At 48.8% G+C, this 24,335-nt stretch overlaps 10 protein-coding genes across 10 annotated transcripts; 4 read left to right on the top strand and 6 right to left on the bottom strand.

The window, feature by feature from the left end:
* Positions 1 to 199: 199 nt before the first annotated feature.
* On the bottom strand, positions 200 to 756 carry N7519_003866 (resistance to Congo red protein; the record flags this gene model as incomplete). The annotated part of the gene is made up of 3 exons (XM_057290642.1): positions 200 to 458; positions 569 to 679; positions 731 to 756. 3 exons carry the CDS (start codon positions 754 to 756, stop codon positions 200 to 202), a joined length of 396 nt encoding a protein of 131 aa, XP_057151844.1.
* A 700-nt stretch (positions 757 to 1,456) lies between these two features.
* On the bottom strand, positions 1,457 to 3,380 carry N7519_003865 (uncharacterized protein; the record flags this gene model as incomplete). The annotated part of the gene is made up of 3 exons (XM_057290641.1): positions 1,457 to 2,434; positions 2,485 to 3,070; positions 3,121 to 3,380. 3 exons carry the CDS (start codon positions 3,378 to 3,380, stop codon positions 1,457 to 1,459), a joined length of 1,824 nt encoding a protein of 607 aa, XP_057151843.1.
* Positions 3,381 to 5,478: 2,098 nt separating this feature from the next.
* Positions 5,479 to 7,473, top strand: N7519_003864 (uncharacterized protein; the record flags this gene model as incomplete). Its single annotated transcript, XM_057290640.1, has 6 exons — positions 5,479 to 5,941; positions 6,010 to 6,250; positions 6,313 to 6,328; positions 6,388 to 6,555; positions 6,607 to 6,760; positions 6,836 to 7,473. The coding sequence occupies 6 exons, from the start codon at positions 5,479 to 5,481 to the stop codon at positions 7,471 to 7,473; spliced, it is 1,680 nt and encodes a 559-aa protein (XP_057151842.1).
* Positions 7,474 to 7,886: 413 nt separating this feature from the next.
* N7519_003863 (unc-93 family MFS transporter) lies at positions 7,887 to 9,659 on the bottom strand (the record flags this gene model as incomplete). Its single annotated transcript, XM_057290639.1, has 3 exons — positions 7,887 to 8,154; positions 8,243 to 8,946; positions 9,036 to 9,659. The coding sequence occupies 3 exons, from the start codon at positions 9,657 to 9,659 to the stop codon at positions 7,887 to 7,889; spliced, it is 1,596 nt and encodes a 531-aa protein (XP_057151841.1).
* A 781-nt stretch (positions 9,660 to 10,440) lies between these two features.
* N7519_003862 (N-acetylglucosamine-6-phosphate deacetylase) lies at positions 10,441 to 11,792 on the top strand (the record flags this gene model as incomplete). The annotated part of the gene is made up of 2 exons (XM_057290638.1): positions 10,441 to 10,809; positions 10,878 to 11,792. 2 exons carry the CDS (start codon positions 10,441 to 10,443, stop codon positions 11,790 to 11,792), a joined length of 1,284 nt encoding a protein of 427 aa, XP_057151840.1.
* Positions 11,793 to 12,271: 479 nt separating this feature from the next.
* N7519_003861 (GMC family oxidoreductase) lies at positions 12,272 to 13,960 on the bottom strand (the record flags this gene model as incomplete). The annotated part of the gene is made up of 2 exons (XM_057290637.1): positions 12,272 to 13,653; positions 13,714 to 13,960. 2 exons carry the CDS (start codon positions 13,958 to 13,960, stop codon positions 12,272 to 12,274), a joined length of 1,629 nt encoding a protein of 542 aa, XP_057151839.1.
* An 873-nt stretch (positions 13,961 to 14,833) lies between these two features.
* On the top strand, positions 14,834 to 16,395 carry N7519_003860 (betaine-aldehyde dehydrogenase; the record flags this gene model as incomplete). The annotated part of the gene is made up of 2 exons (XM_057290636.1): positions 14,834 to 15,315; positions 15,381 to 16,395. The coding sequence occupies 2 exons, from the start codon at positions 14,834 to 14,836 to the stop codon at positions 16,393 to 16,395; spliced, it is 1,497 nt and encodes a 498-aa protein (XP_057151838.1).
* Positions 16,396 to 16,960: 565 nt separating this feature from the next.
* On the bottom strand, positions 16,961 to 18,056 carry N7519_003859 (glucosamine-6-phosphate deaminase; the record flags this gene model as incomplete). The annotated part of the gene is made up of 2 exons (XM_057290635.1): positions 16,961 to 17,830; positions 17,883 to 18,056. 2 exons carry the CDS (start codon positions 18,054 to 18,056, stop codon positions 16,961 to 16,963), a joined length of 1,044 nt encoding a protein of 347 aa, XP_057151837.1.
* Positions 18,057 to 18,065: 9 nt separating this feature from the next.
* Positions 18,066 to 18,354, bottom strand: N7519_003858 (uncharacterized protein; the record flags this gene model as incomplete). Its single annotated transcript, XM_057290634.1, has 2 exons — positions 18,066 to 18,159; positions 18,239 to 18,354. 2 exons carry the CDS (start codon positions 18,352 to 18,354, stop codon positions 18,066 to 18,068), a joined length of 210 nt encoding a protein of 69 aa, XP_057151836.1.
* Positions 18,355 to 19,598: 1,244 nt separating this feature from the next.
* Positions 19,599 to 22,446, top strand: N7519_003857 (putative beta-N-acetylglucosaminidase; the record flags this gene model as incomplete). Its single annotated transcript, XM_057290633.1, has 3 exons — positions 19,599 to 19,713; positions 19,774 to 22,286; positions 22,336 to 22,446. 3 exons carry the CDS (start codon positions 19,599 to 19,601, stop codon positions 22,444 to 22,446), a joined length of 2,739 nt encoding a protein of 912 aa, XP_057151835.1.
* Positions 22,447 to 24,335: the final 1,889 nt, after the last annotated feature.

Genomic DNA, 24,335 nt, shown 5'->3' with positions numbered 1-24,335 from the left:
GCATTAAGTAGGAGGGATAAAAAAAAAAAAACCATCCATCCATCCATCCACGCGGGTATGCGATGAAAAAAAAGAAGAACATATTTCGCAATTGAAAACGCCGTAAACCATTAACTTCCAGCACATTTATCGGGATACATGCAATATCGGAAGACCTTCAAAGCCATGCTCATTAAGCTTTGAAAAGATGCGTATGAGTTTAGTCCTTGCGGCCATTGGGCGGTGGGCCAGGTGGCGGCGCATATCCGTTGGTACCGTACGCATTCGGAGGCTGCTGCAACTCGATGCCTTGCTGCTGTGGTGATGCGTTTTGCGCACCAAAGTAGCCGTGGTGCTGAGGGTTCGGGCTGTATTGAGGGGGCGCATTTTGCTGGTAGTAAGGGTCGCCGTAGGGAGGTTGTTGATAGATAGGTTGGTTTGGCGGAGGAGGTCCGGGGGAGGAGCCATCCACCCGGTTCCTGTGATAGGGCGCTGGCCATGATTTCGGCGGCGACGTGCGTTGAAGCATCTGAAACAAGGCTTGTTAAAATCGTGATCGAATGGAAGACAAGAGGGGGGTAGGACTCACGCGAAACTGAAGAAAAGTAGGAAGGCTACACCGACGATCACGGCGAACGCTACCCAGCGACCCCAAGAGTCCCAGGTAGAATAGCAGTCATTACCCTGATAGTAACCAGAGCTGTGAGGGATCAGCGATATGTCTCTTGACGGGTCATCACAGTATACTCACCAGTATCGAGGGTATAGAACTGGCATGAGGGGCTAATTATTTGCGACAGAAGGGATAGAGTGGGAAAAAAAAGAAGAAGAAGAAGAAGAAGAAGAAGAACCCGATCTTCAAGGATGTGAGATGGTCGACGTCAATGGGAGGCTGGTGAGAGCGGTGGGTCCTTGGCACTTTAGGCTGCAGTTTGGGGGGGGAAGGTACTGTGACTTGTCTGGTCGCCTTATTTTGTATGTTGATGGTTGTACCAGTACTTGACACTCTTGAATCAAGTATTTTAAGAGGGGAACTAAAAAGAGTACAGCAAAGAGGAATATCATTCGAATTAAAAAGAAAAAAGAAAAAGAAAAGAAAAAGCAAAGTGAAAAAGAGGAAGACTGCGTGGCGCAGTTGGGGGGCGCAGGGCTGACGCACGTGAACACATAGTGTACCTACCTAGGTAGTATATTAATTATACTTATAGTACTTATAAATATTATTCTACCTAGGTAATATTCTAATATTCTGATATTATATCTTTCAAGGTTGCATATATTATAAATATCAAAAGAAAATAAAATAAAATACATGGCTGTGCATATTTTCATTCTCTATAATTCTATGTCTCTGTTGAGTCGAGTGATGTACTACACTGTTCATAGATACTCCCCTCAACCTTGACAGCCAATCTAGATGCCACAATGTAATCTTTATAATAAAGTCAACAATTATTAATATGCAAAGTTCCTACCATTAAACCGGGATGGATGGCAAAGCCGGTAACGCGGTGATACTCGACTGGATTTCACTTTTCAAATCCAAACTCGCCTCTCTCTCAGCCCCATTGGTGTCCTCGTGGGTCATCTGCACCGATAAAACATGGATCCGGGGCGACATGTCAGGTTTCGTTTTGAACGAGTATGTAGGTAATACCTCGAATGTCTCCTGTACCCAGGACATCTGCCTGTCCAGATCCGGCCCGGAGAGGCTTGTGTCGTTGACCTTATTTTCTAGGGTAGTAGAAGACTTGGTTCGGAATACGCTGCTGGGCCAATCTTTCGCCTTGGCAATCGGGAGTGTACAGCATGCGGTTTTGGATACGCTATCCCAGGCTTCGACGACGCGGTCCGTCTTGAGGAACTGGGATATCTGCTCCTTCATGGTCTCTCGGCCATTCGTGAGTTGGTCGTGGGCTTCCTGTCGCGCTTGTATGGGCGATTGGGCTGTGCATTGTCCAGTTCGAGGGCGTGGGGTGGTGCAGAATGCCCGGAGCTGTTCTATGGAGATGGTGCGTGAGAGTCGTGAGGGCTGTGAAGGTGCTGTTCTCGGTCGACCTTGGGCCGAGCTGATTTTCTCGCTGGCAGACCGTTTGGGTAGGAAGGGCTTGGAGAGCTTGCGTTTGAGCCTTCCGGATGTCGATGGAAGGGGAGGTGGTGCTTCGTTGCCGGCGCCTGCGCCGGCTTCTGCTATAAGAGCACTGCATGATTTGGCCCGACTCATGATCCTGCGCCGAATGCCATCGCCCAGGATGGGTGGATCCGCAGGGGTGTCGGTTTGATTTTTAACTGTGGCACTCTCAAACTGCTTGGAGACTGTTGGGGTCCTCTTTGGCTTTGATAATGGATCCCGAGGAAGAGGCTTTTCGGATGTGGGCCGTTCTTTAGCAAAGAGTCTTTGCTTGACCGACTTGTTTCGATTCACAGTCTTGCTGGTGTGTTTAATAAACGATCGCTGTGACCATTAGCGCTGGGATCGGAAAGAATCTAGGTCTGTCAACTCACCACGTCCTTCCTACTGGCTATTCCCACCCGTCGTTGCATTTCTGTAGTCGCCAAGCCAAGTTGAATCAGGGCTTTTTGAAGAGCAGTGCCCCGTCGACGAAGTTTTGAGATGGCGACAATCCAGCCCTCCATATTGTCCATCATGGCCTGGTGGAAAGCCTTGAGGCTCTCGGTCTTGAAGCAATCCTCGTCCGTGAGTTTCCGGAAGTAGAACCACAGTGCGCCCATAGCCTCCTTTGCCTTTTGTAGGTCTTTCAGGGAGTCTGTGACGGCCAGGGTGAATCTTTCAATGGCATGTTCAATCTGATCATTATAGGCGACAACTGATAGCCGGAAATTCCGGTCCTCTAGCATCTCATCGAAGACGTCAAGGTTTCCCAGCGGTAGACTGAGATACTGAATTCGCGTGCGAACGTCTAGTCGGACGATCAAGAAGTCTTCGGTGGTCCTTTCCAAGAAGCCATCCAACTCATTTACATGTTTCTGTAGAATCTTCATGACTGAGGCTTCGGATTTTGCCAGGCTCTTGGCTAAGAGGTGAACTCCGAAGGCCATTTGGGAGATCAATTTCCAAAATGGATGGTATCTGTATGGTTAGTTCGGTCCATACACACTTGATAGAGTACAAGTTCTCACTTTTCAGAGGTCCTTTGACGCCATTTTCGCCCACAAAGCCGCTCGTATTCATCGTTCTCTAATAGATCACGTCGGCGGGTTTGCGCGTCAATGTCAACGATCCAATTAGTTTTAGAACGATCGGTCGTTTCGATAATTGATTCCTCAAACGGGCCCTGGAGTTGGGCAATGGGATGGGATGGGTAAGGACTGGATTGTTTTTGAGTGTCCGGTTGCTTCTCAATATCGGACGTGTGAACCGGAGTCTCCGGCGTATCCATGATCTATCACACGTTCGCAGTTGCCCCAAGTATACGATGTAGATAGTCTCCAGAGTGGTTGCACACTTTAGATATAAAATGCCCCAAGTTGCAAATTAAACCACGAAACTTTTGAAGTTTTGGTGTAATAGCCCCTATCCATTTATAAAAAAATCACAATTGCAACCAGCCCATGGCTTTAGTCATGGTGAAGATCCTGAGGATGGCTGGTGTAATCATGCAAGGTACTACTTCTATATGGGATTAGAGAGAGAATCAATAGAAAGGTGGAAGGTGAAACTGACTTACTTTTTTGAATAGTTCAAACCAGTGAAACATATAAAACAGGGAGAAGGGTATCTTATGGGCCCCTTTCAACAAAGAGATGAAAGAGAGGAAAATATGTACTCCGTACACATCTTTAATTTCTTTAATTTCTTTGATTCCCCTAATTCCCCTAATTTTTTTTTCAATTCATTTCTTTTTTTGGTTATGGGGATTATTACGTGGTTGGGGTCCACGTCGGCACATTTCCACTTCTTCCTGCTCTTCCCACTTGACATCCTAAATCAGCCAATGATCATCCAGTAATGTATCGAAATTGAATCAAATCACAACACTTGGAAGATCGGGGAGTCTGAGACCACGGCATTTAATTTCGGAACAATGGTTTATCCGGTTTTAGTTCTTATATTCCCCTTTTACGAAAGAGACATTAGGGCTCTACGGAATATTCTGTACGGAGTAGGGCTCATCTACATGTATTAGGAAACGTGGCAAAATACGAGACTTGGCGTGATGAGGGCATGAGGTACTCAGTAGGGCAGTTTGTGATAGCCTTACACTCCATACACTCCATAGAGTAACCGAACTTCTTATTTTATTTCTAAACGACAGGAGGGAATAGGAAATGATATGCGAGATCGGCAACTCTAGAAGCAGTCCATTTCGGGACCCGATACGGAGTATGGACGGAGTACAATATAGATATATATTGTAATGCGATTGACTTCAAGTGCCTCAGGCTTCCACACATTTCTGTATAGTACAAAGAGCAACATCTTATTTATATAGTGCTACATGCACGATTACTAGGACAATCTATATATGCACTAACATGCACTAACATGCACTAACACACACTAACACGGATGTTTCCCGAAGTTGGTTACTTTGTTTGCTTGATTTGCTTGATTTGCTTGATTTATCTTGTTTGATTAGTTTGCATATACATTATCTTCCCGAGAGGTCCCGTCCACGGGTTCCCCCACTTCTTCTTTTTTTTTGTTATTCCAAGGTTGTACTGTTTATTTAAAGAACACAGAGTAATACGTCGAAGCTTTTGGTCAGTCGACTTCAAACCCCAATTTCCAAGTCAACTGGTGTTATAGACCTTCCTACTTGGGAAAGACTCTGGACACTTGGCATTGTCAGCTTGGCCGGGACTGCCGCAACCTAGTCATGGAGCCAAGCTATCAAATCGCTTATTGTGACTACAATCTACAGTCCCTCTATTCATGTCAAGTACATCTCATATTTCCCAAATAACACTCACCTAGCCCTGGAGGTCATTGATATAAGACTCTACCTACCATCATGGCTCTGGGCGTTATCGATACTACTGCTACTACAGATTGTTCTGCTAAGCATGTCTTCTTCAAATATGTATAGTATCTTCAAAAAGAATCAGACCGTACAACATAAACATATCACGTCATACTGCGTTGAAGGATCCTTGTCTTGTTGCCTAGGAAGTACAAAGTACAAGGTACAGCTCCTACAGCTCTTGGCCAATTGAGATGCCTGCTGTTTAGAGACACAGCCCACAGGGCGTACAACTGTACAGTGTCTAGCGCTGACGATCTTTTCCCTCGTTCAATTTAGTCGAATGACTGAGCCTCCAACAACCCTGAGTGGAGCTTTGACTCTTTTCCCCTCTTAAAAACGATGCCAAAGGATGCGACCTCCCCCGGAGCTCCTACGGAGATCGATGAAATCCCCGGCTTAGTACCCCCAATTGCGTGAAATTATTTCTTATCATGTTTTATTTTCCCCTCTTCTGGGACTATAAGTATCCCCAAATAACCCTGTAATCTTCACTCGTAACAAGTAACCCATTATGCGTGTCTCCCACTGGATTCCATTGCTGCCGGCTGTAGCGGCGCTCGCGGTGCCATCGGAGGATGGCTCGGAGAGCTTAGAGGCCTTCTTCCGCCGCCAGCTGCCCGAGCATCCAACAGATGTGAAGACTATCAAGACGGCTAATAATGTCACGATTCGCTATAAAGAGCCTGGCAAAGAGGGTGTTTGTGAAACCACCCCGGGTGTCAACTCTTATGCGGGTTATGTGGACCTCTCACCAACAGAGCACACTTTCTTCTGGTTCTTCGAGGCTCGCCATGACCCGGAAAATGCGCCAATTACCTTGTGGTTAAATGGTGGACCGGGTAGTGACTCTTTGATTGGGTTGTTCGAGGAGTTGGGTCCCTGTGGTGTCAACAAGCATAATGAGTCTTATATCAACAAGAACTCGTGGAGTGAGGTCTCAAATATGCTATTCATCTCTCAGCCGCTGGGTGTCGGTATGAATATCTTTCTATTCACTTTTTCTTTTTTTCTATTTCTACACATCTGACTAATATAATCGCAGGTTTCTCCTACGCCGAAAAAGCCCCCGGCACCCTTAATCCCATCACGGGTTCATATGAAGACCCTTCATTTGCAGGTATTGATGGCCGCTATCCAGTCATCAACGCCACCGCAATAGATACAACTGTACTTGCTGCCAAAGCTACCTGGGAAGTCCTGCAGGGATTCCTAGGTGGTCTCCCCAAGCTGGACTCGAAGATCAAGTCAAAGAGCTTCAATCTGTGGACTGAAAGTTATGGAGGGTGAGTTCACTCTAGTGCTTCTGAAATATCTGTTGATGTATCCATTACTGACTTATTTTTAGACATTATGGCCCTGTTGTAAGTCAACCGCCTGTCTAACTCCTATTCCATTCGCTGGAGTTGTCTAACTCTGGCAGTTCTTCGATCATTTCTATGAAGAGAACCTTAAGATTGCCAGCGGCACTCAGGACGGCATCCAACTCGACTTCAACACCTTGGGTATCATCAATGGTATCATCGATGAAGGAATTCAAGCCAAGTATTACCCTGAATTTGCGGTGAACAACACCTACGGCATCAAGGCTGTAAGTCGTCAAAGATATAATGATATACTTCCACACTGACAAAGAATATAGATCAACGATACAGTTTACAACTACATGAAATTTGCCAATGAAATGCCAAACGGTTGCCAGGACCAAATCAGAACCTGCAAGTCTACAAACCGCACCTCGGTATCCGACCTCGCACTTTGCGCTGAGGCAGCCAACATGTGTCGGGACAACGTCGGTATGTAGACTGTACCTATATACCCCGACTACATATTACATCTACCAGAACAACTAACAAGCTACCGAACCTCAGAGGGCCCTTACTACTCCTTCAGCGGCCGAGGCACGTACGACATCCGCCATCCAAGCGACGACCCAACCCCAGAAGGTTACTATACGAACTACCTCGCTAAGGATTCGGTAATGAACGCCCTGGGCGTCGACGTAAACTACACGCAATCCAACAACGAAGTCTACTTCGCCTTCCAGCAAACCGGTGACTTCGTCTGGCCCACCTTCCTCGACGACCTAGAAGACATCCTCTCCCGCCCCGTCCGCGTCGCCCTTATCTACGGTGACGCTGATTACATCTGCAACTGGTTCGGCGGCGAGGCCATCTCCCTTGCAGCAAATTACAAGCACAGCAAGGAATTCCAAAAGGCGGGCTATGCGCCCTTCCTTGTCGATGGTGTCGAGTATGGCGCGACCAGAGAGTATGGCAATTTCTCTTTCACCCGTATCTATGAAGCTGGTCATGAGGTGCCCTATTATCAGCCAGAGGCTTCGTTGCAGCTGTTTAACCGTACGCTGAATGGCTGGGAATTGCCCAAGGGAGAAAAGAAGCAGAAGCAGGATTCTGGCTCAACTGGGCCCGAGTCGGCGACTCACACCCAGTCTTCGGTGCCGTTGCCTACGGCTACCAAGGCTTCTGGGTCTGCTAAGTTGATGTGAGAGAGGCCAATGGGTGGACCTGATTAAATATTGATAATATGTTCAATAGCATTGTAGTTTGAGATGTTACATATGTACGCATTTAGATAGACTACTCCCCATAACCATAGTAGACCTAAATCACACCCCAAATGAGAGTCCCTGGCACCCAGAAAGCAGAGCCACACTAGATAATGTACAAGATCAAGAAACCGAGTTGACTGACATTGAGTATTTGTTGAATATGATCCTCACGGCCCGTGGCGCAGTTGTAGCCCGAGAGTCTCGCGAGTATAGAAAAGTCACACGCCTCGTAAATGCAGATGTTTCGTCAAACTGTAGTGAGAATGAAGAAGATGATTTAAATCAAAAATTGACCGCGTGGTGATACAGATGACCGGTAGGGATTGTTGGGTCCCTCGCCGAGCAATTCATTATTTGGTGGTAGTCTCCTCACGGGAGTCGCGGAGAGTTTCGGTAGGAGTTTGGGTTTCTGTGTGAGGCTTATTCATCTCAGACATTTCATTGGTATGACCAAGGACTTCGGCGGCAGTTTCGTCGGAGAATCGCAGATCGTCCTCGACGGCAGTGCTGTCCTTGACCTTGAAGAAAATCACAGGTGAGGCAACAAGCATACTACCGACCAGTATACCCCAGCAAGAGGCAAATTCGGCCATGTATGAGGTCTCCTGTGCATCCAGACTGAACATTTGTTAGTTAGGGGAAGAGTATAGAGAGAGAGAGAGAGAGAGAGAGAGAGAGAGAGAGAGAGAGAGCAGGGGTTGCTTACCTCCACATTCCGGCAGCGCCAGCAGACTGGATTCCCTTGTAGAAACCAGCAAAGTTGGCTAACTTGCGGCTATTGTTGGAGAGAGAACCCATGTACCAATAAGTGCAGGTCTGGAAAGCTGCATCGTAGAATCCGTAGAACATGTACAGGAACATTGGTCCAATGTAGCCGCTGTCGGTGAAATCCGTACCGAGACCCTCGGTTTCGCGGGTATAACGCTTCTGGAAGGCATATCCTCCACCCCAGATGCCCATGGTGATAGCGAGCAAAACGCCAAAGTTGAGCTTGGCGCGCCACGGACGCGAGAGGCCCTTCAAATCCAACAGCTTGCCGAAGACGAACGCGCCCACCATCTGCATCAGCCAGTACAGAAGACTGTTCAGGGCGCGAGTGCGAACATTGAAGTAGGCGAGATTGACTGAGTTGAAATGGTATGCGTAGAACCAGTTGCTGGCCAGAAACATGGGGAACATCATGATAATGTACGAATCGTGGATCAGTGTCTCCCAAAGACCTAAAAACTCGGACTTCCAGGTTGGGTTCTTGATCACAATAACGCGCGAGCCATCCTTGCGCTTGACGTGCTTGCAGTCGACAAGGCACCAGCAGAGAACGAAGCCAATGGCCATCAGAACAAGGAAGGCGATGTAGGTGCCATTGTTGACGGTGCCGGCGGTGGAGTGCATGTTTTGACCGAGAGGGACCTGTTGATATCAGTATATCGTTTTTCCTTGTGTTTTTTATATATATATATAAATATATAAAAGGGGATCCAAGGTGCAAGTGAACGTACCAAGCTACCGATGACACCACCCAAGTTGAAAATCACCCAGAAGATAGCAATGTATTTTCCCTTCTCATGCTCATGTGGATAACTCAACATGACTGCACCCTGAGCACACCACAGCAGACCAGCACAGACACCGAGCAGAGCTCCGGCGAAAATGAGGAAGGCCGCGTTTTGGTTGATATTGTACGAGAGGAGCGAGGCAACGTAGAGGAAGTACCCGAACCCACCCAGGGAGAGTGTGAGCCGCAGACCAATGCGATTGGCAATAGAGCCGGCAAAGAAACCGACTACTGCAAAGGTACTGTATAGTGCAGTGTTGGCATTGTTCACATCGTGGGCGTTAACTTGACCACCGCCACCGAGACCGCTGACAGCATTGAACATTCCAGGACATAAAAAGCAGACAAATGACACCAGATATAGTTGCATATCCGGTGAGGCAAAATAGGGAGCCTCCCATTTGCCTATTTTGAATAGTGGCTTGTACATCCATGCTGGGCCTATCACCGATTGGTCCACACCTGACTCGGGGTCCTGAGAAGAAGGCACAGGAGCAGACATGGATGCATGTTGTGCTGTCGGCAGCTCCGTGTGCTTCTCTCCTTCTTGCTTCTCCGGTTCAGTCATGGTTGTAGGATAACAAGATCTACAGGGGCAAGGGAAAAGGAAAAATAGTCAAGATCAACAAGCGAGCCAAGGGGTCCAAAGAATGTACTCCACGTGAGAAACAAGCTGAAGAATGGTGAAGAATGAAGAATGTAGATACTAATCCCTTCAAAGTATCTGAAAGAGGAATAATTTTTTTTTTAGGAAGCTAAGGCTTTTTTAGTAGACAAACTAATATAACCGAGTCTCAAACTTTCTTATCTTGGATCCATTTTTTCTCAATGCGACATACACGTAGCCATTGAGGGGAAGGTTGCGGGGGACAAGAAAAGATGGAGTCATCGAGTCTGGAGAAGTTGCAAAGGGAATTCAAAAAAAAAAAAAGAGAGTTATAATAGGAAGGTGAGGGCTATCCTTCAATGCGACAATGCGATGAGAGAGAGATGTTGCATTGGGAGGAAAAAAATTGGGAAAAGGAAAAAAGACCCGCATGCGGAGTGTAGCATGCGGGGACTAAGGTAGGTACTACGGTATTGATACGGTATTGTCAAGGCCGGTTATGATAATTTACGGGCCGAGTATTGATGTGTATTATTACAATACAGCTACTAGTAGTATACTTATGTACACATTGTATATATGGTATACCACATCGGCATGCCGAATGTCACGCAGTCTACGAGTCTACGGTTACATCATTGTGCCTGGATCTTTATGTACTTGGGATTTTCCCCTCTTCTATCGGTTCTACTTCCCAACTACCTACTTGATCTCATCTGATAAGGAATATTTCCTATAAACAATGCCGGGCAAGACTTCTACCCCGCGCATTACCAAGTTCACCAACTGTCGCCTGGTGCGCGGCTTGAACTTGATCGAGCAAGATCTCTGGATTGACTCTCTCACTGGAAAGATCCTGAAGGATCAAGAAGCTTTCTATGGGTTGCACCTGTCCCCTGACGAGATCATCGACCTCGGTGGCCGTATCATTGCCCCGGGTATGATCGATGTCCAGTTGAACGGTGCTCACGGCTTTGACTTCTCCGTACCCTGTGAGACAAAGGAGGAATATGATGAGGGTTTGCGCATGGTAAACCGTGGATTGGCCCGAACCGGTGTTACTTCCTACCTGCCGACCCTCGTGAGCTCCACCCCCGAGGTGTACTGGAAGGTAAGCAAAGAGCAAAAGTGCCGCTATAAGCATTCGAGATTCCCCATTCCTAATCTTTATTCTTTCAGGTCCTCCCCTCGCTCGGCCCAACCGCAGGGACCCATACGCCCCAAGACGGCGCCGAGTCACTAGGCGCACATGCCGAAGGCCCTTTCATCAGCCCCGGCCGCAACGGCATTCACAAGCCCGAAGTGCTGCGCGCCGCGGAAACATTCGACGACCTTCTCCACTGCTACGGCGCCGATAACCTGGGCAGCGACAGTCCAATCAAGATGATCACAGCCGCCCCCGAAGTAGGCAACATGATGGCCCACATTCCTGAAATCGCCAAACGCAACATCATCTATGCAATCGGCCACTCCGACGCAACCTTCGAACAGGGTGTTGCAGCCACGCACAAGGGTGCCCGCATGATCACCCACCTGTTTAATGCCATGCGACCCTTCTACCACCGCAACCCAGGTATCTTCGGTCTGCTGGGACAGAGTGAGCGCCGCAGGCCATTTTACGGTGTTATCGCCGACGGCATTCATTTGCATCCCACTTCCATCAAGATCGCGTACAATGCTCACCCGGATGGGTTGATCTTGGTTACCGATGCTATGCGCCTGTGTGGTCTGCCTGACGGTGTCTATGAGTGGACGAACGGAGAGCGGATTGTTAAAACCGGTGCGCGATTGACCCTTGAGGGCTCTGATAAGATTGCTGGATCATCAGCTACGCTTATCGAGTGTGTTAACAACTTCCGTCGTTGGTCGGGCGCGTCAACGGCTGCGGCTATCAATGCTGTCACTGCTGCGCCGGCACGTCTGCTTGGCTTGGAGGGTGTCAAGGGGTCGTTGGAAAGCGGTGCTGATGCGGATCTCATCGTACTGGGTGAGAATGAGGATCCCTTCACTGGGCCGGCCTTGACAGTTGACCAGGTGTGGAAGCTGGGTGCTAAGATCCACGATACTGACAAGGCTGCCGCTGTGGCGGTATGAGGTGACTCTCAAGCTTGGATGGGATATGTTTCTTTTGGGGGTTAGGGTTTCTTTATTCCAGTCATATGTTGAACAGCTCTTTCATTTCGGTCGGTTGGTTACAGGCGTTTTGAGGTTGTGGTTTTGCATTGAGCATAAAATGCAAGCGCATTGTTATCGCACCAGCTCCATTCTTCAGTTTGAATATTTGTTTAGATTTTCAATCTCAAAATCTTCAAAATCTTCAAAATCTATTCTCGGATATCAAGTCTATCCATGATAAATTGTATATGTGGCAGATAAATAAAAGGTCCAAGTCTGTGTTGCACACCGGGCAGAATCAGACTCGGCCCGCATCCACAAGGCGATCCTCCGCGCCCAACTCTCTGAGGGAGCTATGCGCCGTTCGCTCATATGCTATAATAAAACCAAAATAAGACCGAAAATGAAATAACTTTTTACATGCATATCAGATCTTTGACGCGTAAGAAGCCCCTGCTTTACAGACGGGGCTGGTTGCGAGACCAGCCGGCCTCGCCAGCAATCAGCTCGGCGGCACGCTCACCAATGGTCAGGACCGTCAGCATAGGGTTAATGCTGGGCATGTCAGGGAAGACACCGGCATCGGCAATACGGATGCCCTTCAGGCCGCGGACCTTCAGCGTGGGGTCCACAACCGCCATGGGATCGGTAGCAACGTTACCCATCTTGGTAGTACCAGCGGGGTGGTACACGGTGTGGGCAACACGACGGCCATACTCGGACAGCTCCTCGTCAGTCTGCACCTTAGGGCCGGGGGCAACCTCGCGCTTGATCCACTCCTTGAAGGGGGACTGCTTGGCAATCTCACGAGCGGCCTTGAGACCCGCCACGATGGTGGCGGCGTCGTAGCCCTCAGGGTCGGTGAAGTAGCGGAAGTCCAGCGAGGGCTTCACGGAGGGGTCGGCGGAGGTCAAGAAGAGACGACCGCGGGAGCGGGGGCGGGGAATGTTAGGGGTCATGCAGAAGGCGTTCACGGGCTCGTCGTAGCCGAGACGAGTGGTGTTCAGGGTGAACGGAATCTGGTAGCAGTGCATCATCACGTCGGCAATCTTACCGTCGAATCCGGCGGCATTGGGCAGCTCGCGGCGCAAGAAGATGCCGGCATCAGAGTCCATAGTGGTCATGTTATGATCCACGGGGCTGTTAAGCTCCCACATGATGATACTCTCAGGGTGGTCCAGCAGGTTCTCACCAACACCGGGGAGATCCTTCACAACGGGAATGCCGAGCGCGGACAGCTGCTCACGGGGACCAAGACCAGAGAGCATCATCAGGCGAGGGGTGTCGACAGCTCCGGCACACAGAATAGTCTCCTTCTTGGCACGTAGAGTGTGCTTAACACCAGACTGTAGAGTAACATCAACGCCGGTCACGGTATCACCCGCAACGTTAACCTTGTTAACCCAAGCGTTGGTGAGAATGGTCAAGTTGGGACGCTTCTCGTCACCGCGGAGAATGGGGTGGATGTAGGCAACACTGGCACTGCTGCGACGGCCATCATCGGGGTTGTAGGAGATGTTGAAGAAGCCAACACCCTCAGTCAATTCACCGGTCTTGCGGATATCATCATTGAAGTTCTCAATGACAGGAATGTTCATGGCGCTAGAGCAGGCCTGGATCCAATCCTTGCACAGCTGGTTGCGGTGGCGGGCATGGACCGGCTGGATAGTGTTACGCAGGTTATCAATGATTCGGGTGAAGGTCTCAAAGTCCCAGCCCTTGCAACCCTTGGAAACCCATTGACGGCAATCATACTCGAAGGGACGGAAGGAGATGAGAGTGTTGTGGCTGGAGCAACCACCGAGGACCTTTGCACGGGAGTGGCGGATATTACTGTTACCTATGAGGATAGTCAGCACAAGTTCGTTTGCTCACTTAGCATAGAAAAACAGTGTCATACCCATGGGTTGCTCGGTGGTACCGTAGTCGTAGTCAAGCTCGCCTCCGAGCAGACTGAGCCATTCCTTCAGATTCAGAACGCGGTCATCCATGAAATCACTGGGACCTCCCTCAATAACGAGAGTGCGCTTGTTAGGGAGGTACTCGGCCAGGCGTGCGGCGATCACACAACCGGCAGTACCGCCGCCAACAACAATGTAGTCATAGCTGTTAACATCGATGGCGGGGAACTCGTTAGTGGTGGCCATGTTGAATACCGGGGGGTGGAATAGGAGGAATAGACTGAGGGGAAGATTGGAGAAGAAGGGACCCTCTTAAAAGAGAATTTTCAAGAAGTCTATTCGGGGGGGGGGGTACGATCGGAGAAAGGCCATGGATCCAATCTTTTTGGGGGTGATTGCCCAGCTTTCCCTTCTTTTTCTTTTTTCTTTCTTTTTTTTCTTTTTCTTTTTTTCTTTTTACTTTTTCCAGTTAGACTCGGCGAATCTTTGGCCTCTGAGTGGTGGCGATCACTAAAAAGTGGAGAGAAAGTGTCGGAGATGGTTGAGATAATATGATGTCCACCGACTCTTAACGGCCGAGTATCAGCTCTTCATCGGCATAGTAGGTATATTCAATGTGTGTGTCCGTTGATATCCGTAAATTGGAGAAAAGAGGAGGTGTGTCCATGATAGGAATTCCCTTCCGATGCTAGAGCGTACGTTACTTTTTCACCTGTTCCGCTAAGAAATGCCTTTCTTAGTATGAATCTCCCGACTTTCAAGCCATAGAAGAAGTTCAAGACGAATCTGGTTAAAGATAACCCGCAAAACAATCCCCAAGGTTTTTCAGCCACCTTCAGCCGCTGACCGGATGGCGTACTTAGTACTTGACTGTTACGTACTGATTATGCTAGGCGGCCGAGTACCGAGTACACTACACCGTAATCGGACTAGCGAATTCCAAGATTGTATATATGCCCCCACTCTTTTGGCTTTTACTTCGGAGAAACTATAAGGCGGTGTAGGTTATTCCTTCCCGAGGTCTACCTATTGTAGTTAGTTATCATTTCTCTTATCTTCGTATTCTATTATATGTTGTATGACCTTCCAAGGTTCCTTATTCATATACACAAATCAATCATGTCGCTCTCCTTCCCACCTCGTCAGCTCTATTACAATGGCAAGGCCCAAGCCGCAACCTCCGGCAAGTCATTCCAGACTATCAACCCCGCCACTGCAACTCCGTTGGCCGACATCCAAATTGCCTCCAACGCGGACGTCGATGCCGCCATTACTTCTGCCGATCGCGCATTCCCTGCTTGGGCGCAGACCCCGCTGATTGCTCGCGCTCGGATTCTTCACAAGGCCGCTGCCCTGCTAAGGGAGCGGAACGATGAAATTGCACGCGTCGAGACTTTGGACTCCGGCAAGGCCTTTACTGAGACTAGCACCGTCGACGTCACGACTGGCGCCGATGTTTTGGAGTACTATGCCAACTTCATTGGTGGTGGTGGTCTCAATGGCGAGACTACTCAACTCCGCGAGGATGCCTGGGTATACACTAAGAAGTCCCCTCTGGGTGTGTGTGCCGGCATTGGTGCTTGGAACTACCCCATCCAGATGTAAGTTCTTCGATCCTGCTCTTGCAGCACCGGAGAAGAAAAGAAGCTGACTTGGATATTTTCAGTGCCCTTTGGAAATCCGCTGCCTGTTTGGCCGCCGGTAACACAATGGTCTATAAACCCAGTGAATACACCCCGCTTCATGGTCAGACCCTCGCAGAAATCTACACCGAGGCCGGCCTCCCCGATGGTGTCTTCAACGTGATCAACGGTGCCGGTGATGTCGGTGCCTACTTGACTGGCCACCCACTCATCGCCAAGGTCTCCTTCACCGGCCAAGTGGCAACCGGTATGAAGGTCGCAGGCGCTGCCTCAGGAAACATGAAATATGTGACAATGGAGCTGGGTGGCAAGAGCCCCTTGATTGTCTGCCCGGACGCTGAGCTAGAGAGCGCCGTTGATGGCGCCATGATGGCCAACTTCTACAGCACAGGTCAGGTCTGCACCAACGGCACCCGGGTCTTTGTCCCGCGTACCATGAAGGCTGCTTTCGAGAAGAGTCTGCTCGAGAAGATCCAATATGTGCGGGCTGGCCCGCTCTTTGACGAGCAGACCAACTTCGGTCCCCTCAGCTCCAAAGTTCACTACGACAGGGTTGTCGCATACATTCGCCACGGTATAGAGTCTGACCGCGCCACCTTGCTCTGTGGTGGTGTCGAGAAGCCTACGATGCCCAGGGATCTGCAAGCCGGTTTCTGGGTTCAGCCGACCGTCTTCACCGACTGCACTGACTCCATGAGAATCGTTAAAGAGGAGATCTTCGGTCCCGTTATGTCCATCCTGTACTATGACACCGTCGAGGAGGCTGTGCGACGCGCCAACACTACTGAGCTCGGTCTTGCTGCTGGTGTCTTCACTAAGGATTTGAACCTGGCTCACCGCGTCATTGACCAGCTGCAGGCTGGTATTACCTGGGTGAACACGTGGGGCGAGAGCCCTGCTGAGATGACTGTCGGTGGCTGGAAGAAGAGCGGTCTGGGCGTGGAGAATGGTCGTCGCGGTATTGAGGCTTGGCTGCAGAACAAGAGCACTCTGGTTGATATGAGCGGTGCCGTCGTCAGTGTCTTCGCCAAGCTATAATGTTAATATGTCATGCAATGTACGACACAAAAGCAAGGTGCATAAAATGTACAGAATATAGAACAATTCGAGCGCCGCAGTTAATTAGTCTAGGCTCTTTCTGTATCTTCATTCTGCTACTGAGGCATTCGTATATATTTCTGATATTTCTGTGCTGAAAGTCCACAAAGGCACCGATAAGGCATATATACTGACCTCAAACGACTTCACGCTACATACATATGTACACACGTATAAATATGGAGATTTAGATTAATTGTACACAGCTTGAATTATCCATAGCTAAAATCTTTGATATCACTTATCACTTGACCCCTAGAAAACGCGTCTATCGAGCCAGGAATAATTGAAATGACCAGCGAAACTCCTTAGAATAACACCCATGGATCCTGTAAGCCAAAGCAGTAAAAGACAGAAACCCATATTTCCGTTCTCCCCCTAAAAAAAAAAAAGAAAAGAAAAGAAAAAAAGAAATAGGAAACAAAAGAAAAGAGAAAAAAAGAAAAATTAAACCGAAAAGAAAAACCGCTGAATGAAAATGCCACAAATTCGAAGGTATTTACCATCAGAGTGTGGTCATTCTGGTGCCCATGCGATCAAAGATAAGGTCGCTCTTCAGCGCACCGTCGATACCGCCAATGGCTGAGTCGACCAGACGCGAGGACATGCTATCTGGAGTGAGCTCCTCTTCCTCCAGTGCGCGGCGTTGCAGCTCAGTGTTGATACGGAGATCCTTTGGCACCTTCTCGGGAGTGCCATCGGGAGTAGGCTGCTGGGACTTGGGCGTTCTAGCTGGTAGTGGGGCCGGGACGTAAGTCCGAGGACGATAAACGAGAGCCGGTCCCTGAGTGCGGGCATCGGTGCCGGCCTGCTCGATTGATTCGAAGTACCGTACGGTCTTGACCTTGAGCTCGAGAGTGGCGTCGCGATCGCAGACGATGAGCGGGTGTTGGTGCAGCTGCAGAGCGGAGAGGGTCCACATGTGGTTCACGCCATCCTCGAGGCCCTTCTGCACGGCAAACGCTTTGTGCGCTCCGGTGGCTACAATCACCACTTCACGGGAATCCATGATAGTCTGAATACCAACAGTCATAGCCATGCGGGGCACCTTGTCCGTATCGCCACCAAAGAAACGGGAGTTTGCCAGGATGGTGTCGTAGGCCAGTGTCTTGACGCGTGTGCGGCTGTTCAGTGAGGAGCCTGGCTCGTTGAAGGCAATATGGCCATCTGGTCCGACTCCACCCAGGAAGAGCTCGATGCCACCGTAGCGGGCGATCCGTGCTTCGAACGATGCACACTCGGCTACAGGATCAGTCGCGGTGCCGTCCAGGATGTTAATGTTCTGCGGTAGGATGTCCACGTGGGAAAAGAAGTGCTTGTACATGAAGCTGTGGTAGGACTCGGGGTGATCGCGAGGCAGACCGACATATTCATCCTGTATTGGGAGTTAGTGGGCTGTTTTACTCCGTGACTGTTGTCGCGCATACCATGTTGAAAGTCACGACATTCTTGAAGGATATCTCGCCGGCGCGATGACGCTGCACGAGGATCTTGTAAATGAGCTCAGGGCTACTACCAGTAGGCAAACCAAGCACGAACGGCTGCTCAGTGGTCGGATTGAACGACTTGATACGGCCTAAGAGGGAAGAGTTAGTCTCCATATTTGCGCATCAGCGCATCGAGGATGTGTGTTTCAGCTTACTGATAATGTAGTCTGCAATATACACAGACACCTCACGAGGATCTTCTCTGATAATGACACGCCTATATTGAGAAGCCAATAGATTAGTATGCCAGAATGCGATATATAGAAGATATAGAAGATTGTCACGCACATAATTACGTCACGAGTCTTTGGAAGTTGGAGACAGGGCCAAGAAGTATGGGAAAATAAGAAAGGGAAGAAGAAAGCTGATATCTAAAAGAAAAGAGAACATTCGATAAGGTACAAGGGACCATATGGGTTACAGTCTTGGTGGAGTGTACGACAGTGACAAAAAAAGAACGTCGTATAGATAGACACGTGCTAGATGGTTGCCTCCCCCTCTATGACTGGGGCCTTTAGGGGGTCTGTCCGGATTGACGTCTACGGGTTACTGCATCTTGGACAAAGAAGAGTCCACTGAGATAGCCATTGACTTCATTTGGGCAATTCCACGGTTTCTATCAAGGTCTCAAGGTCCACTCGGATGTATTCCATGTGGCCAAACAATTTAAGCCAAGAGTGCGATGACGGAAAAAAAAAAGGAAACAGGCATTCTGATTGGATTTATGGAGCTCCATCATACACATGGTGGTCTGAAGGTTCCATTTGAGAAGTGTAGGAGTTGCATCCGGTGATGTCGGTAAAAAGCTGGAGAACATATGGCCCAGTGCAACCCTGGACGTTGTAGCTTGTAACGTCGTAGCCGGGTATGGTATTGGTATTGATGGGGCACGTGACTGAGAATTCGATCCGGATTACAGTTACATACAGATCACGTGACAGTCCATTTTGGGTGTCCATGGATACATATATATTATGATCTTCTCAATAATCTCCGATGTAGATGTATCTTATAGAAACAGTATACATTGTGTGCGGAGATTATGTACTTATTTATTTTCTGAATTAATGATACATAACTACATAACTACATATAACTATGTACATAAAATGTAGAATATGCCAAGATCCCGTGACCCTAACAGCGGAGTCTCCTCCCCTATCTCCTTATCTCTCTAGTCCCAATTCTTCCCCGACATTTGCGGCTCTGGGGCAGAAAGACAAAGCTCCCGAGGTCCGATTTTTTGACTCCTGCAACCCTTTAACCCCCCCCCTGTCACCTGACTACGCGTGCACTGGCTTCATATTCCTTACTTGTCAGACGTTTGCGGTGTCCACACCTTAGATCTCCCGACATTTCACCCTCCGCATCCTACCTCTCTGGGCCGCTGCAGGCATTCCTCCTCGGGCGATGGCCCGGAAAGAGGATATGCTGCCCCCGGGCTGGGAGGACCTGATAGGTAGGTCAATCTCTTGTTTCGCTTGACTCATCCCCTATCGGCGTTAATCCTCGCCTCCCCCCCCCCCCAAAAATCTGCCTGTCGGGCTATCTCCCTTCACTGTGGAACCTAACTGTCAATCTGGGGATGAGGGTTATTTAGACTATTTCCATTTTAGGAAATATGACACCTCGGGTACGCTGACATGACATAGGCAGATGGGTCAGCTCTTTATGATGGGCTTTGATGGAACTTCGGTCAACCCACAGATTCGATCACTTATTGAGAATTACCACTTGGGTGCGGTGCTGCTATCTGCAAAAAATCTGAAATGTATCTTTTAAAATGGCCCTTCATCACGAGCATCTTGGACAGTCACTGACGCATTTATAGCGGCCGAGGATGCAACCAGATTGGTCTTGGAATTACAGACCATTGCGCGTGATGCAGGCCATCCCGTTCCGTTACTAATTGCCATGGACCAGGAGAATGGTGGTGTCAACAGTTTATACGATGAAATATATATTCGCCAATTTCCTAGTACCATGGGCATTGCAGCCACTGGATCCAAATCTTTAGCCCACGAGGTGGCTGTCGCGACAGCACAGGAACTCAAGGCCGTTGGGGTCAATTGGATCTTAGGGCCCGTTTTGGATGTTTTGACCAATGTGCGAAACCAACCATTAGGCGTTCGTACCGCCGGCGATGATCCCCAAGAGGCATCTCGATATGGAGTCCAGTTCATGAAGGGGTATCAAGAAGCAGGTTTAGTGACCTGTGGGAAACACTTCCCATCTTATGGTAACTTGGAATTTCTCGGTTCCCAGACGGATGTCCCAATTATTACGGAATCCCTGGAACAACTCAGTCTCAGCGCACTTGTACCCTTTCGCAACGCTATAATTCAGGGCCTAGATGCCATGATGGTGGGAGGTGTCTCATTATCATCAGCTGGCATGAACGTGATGCACGCCTGTCTGAGTGATCAGGTGGTTGATGAGCTGTTGAGAAAAGATCTCCAATTTCAAGGGGTGGTCGTTTCCGAATGCTTGGAGATGGAGGCGCTCACACATAACATTGGAGTAGGAGGTGGCACGGTAATGGCGAAGAACGCCGGCTGCGATGTCATCCTTTTATGCCGTTCATTCCCGGTCCAACAAGAAGCTATCAACGGCTTGAAACTCGGCGTGGAGAACGGTATCATCGGCCGTCAGCGAATTGAACAATCGTTGCGCCGCGTTTTGGATTTGAAGGCACGGTGTACTTCGTGGGAACAGGCACTGAACCCTCCGGGGCTTTCTTCACTTACACAGATGCAACCCTCGCATACCAACCTTTCCACCCGAGCCTACAATTCTTCCATCACAGTGATAAGAGATAAGAATAATTTACTTCCGTTGTCTAATGTCATCGAGGCAGACGAAGAACTTTTGCTTCTGACTCCGCTAGTCAAGCCACTCCCAACATCAGCAGTTTCTCTTTCGGTCGCAGAGTCTGCGCATGGGTCACTGGATCCATTATCTTCGGAACGAACCTCGTCGGTTCTGAGTGGAGAGGGTGTCTTCAAAGAACTTGGACGATCACTGTCCCGGCAGAGGAACGGGCGCGTGCTGCACACCTCCTACACTTCCAATGGTGTGCGTCCCATCCACGAAGACCTCATTCAAAGAGCGAGTGCTGTAGTCGTTGTCACGGCAGATGCAAATCGCAATCTATATCAGCAAGGGTTCTCGAAACATGTCTCCATGGTCTGTCAATCACAGTATAACTCATCTGGTGAACGCCGCGAGAGGCCATTAATTGTGGTGGCAGTTAGCTCGCCATATGATTTTGCCATGGATTCCTCAATTGGTACTTATATATGCACGTATGACTTCACCGAAACAGCCCTCCAAGCATTGGTCAAGGTCTTGTATGGCGACTTGACACCCTCAGCGGCCCTTCCCGGCTCCATTGGTCGAACGCAGAAGATCCACCAGTCTCGACAGCACTGGCTTGTCGAAAATTGGAACGAGGATCGCGACTCTTTCGCCTTGGATGCTCTGCTCGATACCGTCCGTGCCGACTGTGCACCGGGCCAGCCGTCGGAACTTCTTGGAGCTACCAGTAGCAGCTTCTTGCTACGAAAGGAGGATATCGACGAAGCCCATTTTGTTGTCCGGAACAGTGGCACACATGCCCTCTATGGGTTCTGCGCGACCTACTTCTTTCGATCAACAGGCACCGGCGTGCTTGCCTGTCTGATCGTGGACCCTTCTCGAAGGAAACTATCAATCGGACATTCACTCCACAGCCGCGCGATTCGGACTCTACTTCAGCGGAGCGGGATGAGACGCTTCCAGTTAGGATCCCGATTACCAGGGATCTACCTTGGCATCCCGACCGTCAACCCTGTTGAGCGTAAGCGGCTGCGGCAATGGTTCGCGAATATGGGGTGGAACACCGCGCTTTCCCGACCAGTGTGCAGCGTGATCCTGCGCAACCTGTCGACATGGGTGCCGCCCGAAGGTCTCACTGCGACGCTGCAGAGTGCCGAGGTCTCATACGACCTCGTGTATGGCTGGGATTTTGCGCCGGCGATCCTCGATCACATTAGAACATATGCGCGGCAAGGCGTGGCCGACATATACCGCATGGCTCTGGGCGGTGCGCCTGATTGTGGGATCATTCGGGCCAAGCGGCCCTCCGACGGGGTCATACTCGGGAGTGTCGTGATTTACAATGAGCGATCTGCCTTGGCAGAGCACATGCCCGTGCTGCGCGCCACGCAGGCTTCTGTCGGAGGCATTTCATCTCCGGTCATTTCCCCTTGCGGTGAAGATTACTCTGCGGTTATGCAGGGCCTTATCCTGCTAGCTATCAAGCAGATCCGGAAGTTAAGTGCCGATGCTGTGGTTATGGATTGTGTATGTTCGCTTGTTCCTTTTCTACAATTATTTCTCTAACCAAACATAGGTCGACGGCGACGGCAACTTCGACCATCTCTCCACGATGGGCTTCACTATGCTACACAGCTTCGAGGAAGTGAACTGTGACGCAGCTACATGGACGATGATGCATGCGTAGTAGAAGATATCAGACTTGATTCGACTCTCAGCTTTTCCATTTCCTTTCTACTATTTTCGGTTCTGGTTTCTTCGCGTCTTATGATATCCATATCGCATTGGGTTTGGCATTTATTTTATCTTTTCTCTATATATCTTTCTTTTTCTTTTTTATATATACTCAATTGGATCTGGCCCATTTTCTTTTGTTTCACGCGATCCAGTAACGGGTTGCTTCCGAGTTTCTTTTCCCACACAAGGTATTTTCTATTATTTGAGTCTTTTGAGTCTTTGGGGTAGGACAGAAAGTCCTATAAATCAATACTTTTATTGGTCGCCGGGCTCCTTACTATCAGAGATACACATATTATAGAACGCTGTTTACATGTACCTCCATACCGTGTACTGTAAATTGAAGCATAACCATCGACTTCATTCTGAAGCCTTCTGGCTGTGCAAATGCCTCCTACTGATCTTAAACTTCATAGAAGCGAATGGACGAACATGGAGATTTGGGTAGTGGGAATTGGCTCATTTCATCAAATGTGGTGGTTTCCAAATAGTGAACCTGGAAGCTTGGCTGGCGCAATGGTAAGCACCCTTTATCTAACTATCGTTTGTTTCTAAAGTAATGTTGATTAAATTGAATAACTAAATATATAGTGGTAATAGCAACGCTAGATACGCCAGATTTGCTCTAGTTGCAACATTCAGCCAATAAATAGGTCTATAGATCTATACATAGCCCAGGGTGTCAAAATACATCTACACACGTACATCGAAAAGACAAGCCCCCCGTTATGTATACTTGGTACGGAGTAATCGCAAGTTCCAAGATTAATTAAGCCTGGAGGAATTGATATTAATTCCATTCTCCGTACCTAGGTAATTCCCTTTTTAACTTCCAGAAGGCACCACAATTAAAGCCGAGATCTTACTGGACCGGAGGTCCGTTGGATCACGAAGGCTAGACTAGATTTATTACGGACAATGCACATCTTAACTTCAGGGTTTTATGGGGGAATTGTGGGAACTGTGGGAATTCCCTGTAGAACGGAGCTCCGCTCTGGCGCCGGAGGGCAAAAGCCAAGCCGCTTTTTTCGGTCGAAAAGAGAAAAATGAAAAGGGATTGTGTTATGGAGTATTTCGTCTTATTTCGGAAATGTGGAAGGAGTTAGTATATAAAGAAGACTATTCTCTCGTTTCACCGTGTTTTCTATATATGTTGTAGAATCAAAGAATCGAACCCCCAAACGGGCTTCTCGGGCCTCGGGGCCTAACTTTGACCCGGGCCAATAAGTTTATTGGTTCAGAGTTTCGAACCAATTTAGTTTTCTGTTTGCGTTAAAAATCCCTCAGTTGTACAAGCGGAGCTTCTTTTTTTATTTTTTATTTTTTTATTTTGGCAGCTAAACTGGGAGGTCTACATTCTTGATCTACGATCCCAGGAATGTTGCAGGTACATGCTGAGTGGATGTACTACCTAGAATATATACTATATACTACTCGATATATATGAAGCTTTTCGGGATCTTCCAAACCCAAAGGCTAGATCCGGCGTTGAAAGCGATGTCTCCAGGGCTGGACCTCGGGAAGCTTCCAAAGGTTCAATGTTCCCTTTGGAACCTTGAAACCTTGGAACTGGCGCCATGTCCAACCGTGGGTGGCTCCCGTGGTCAGAACCTTGGTATAATTTGTAGGCTGCATCAAGAAACGCGCCGGAAGAAGAATTTGAAAAGGGAAAAAAAAAGGAAAAAAAAAGTGAAAGAGATAATCAAATCGGGTAAATGCACAGACTCTTTTGATTCACATGCGAAAAAGAGGAAGCTTCTCTTTTACTCCCTCGCCACTCAATCTACCCGTAGACCATTCTCTTACTGTCTGACAACCCCCTGGACCAGGCTGTATCTC

Source organism: Penicillium mononematosum, assembly GCF_028829835.1.
Source record: "Penicillium mononematosum strain IBT 11891 chromosome Unknown utg000002l:1.0-8112719.0:1.0-8118358.0, whole genome shotgun sequence".
Taxonomy (NCBI): Eukaryota; Fungi; Ascomycota; class Eurotiomycetes; order Eurotiales; family Aspergillaceae; genus Penicillium; species Penicillium mononematosum.
The sequence above is the reverse complement of the archived record's forward strand: the minus strand, read 5'-3'. Positions and strand labels throughout refer to the sequence as shown.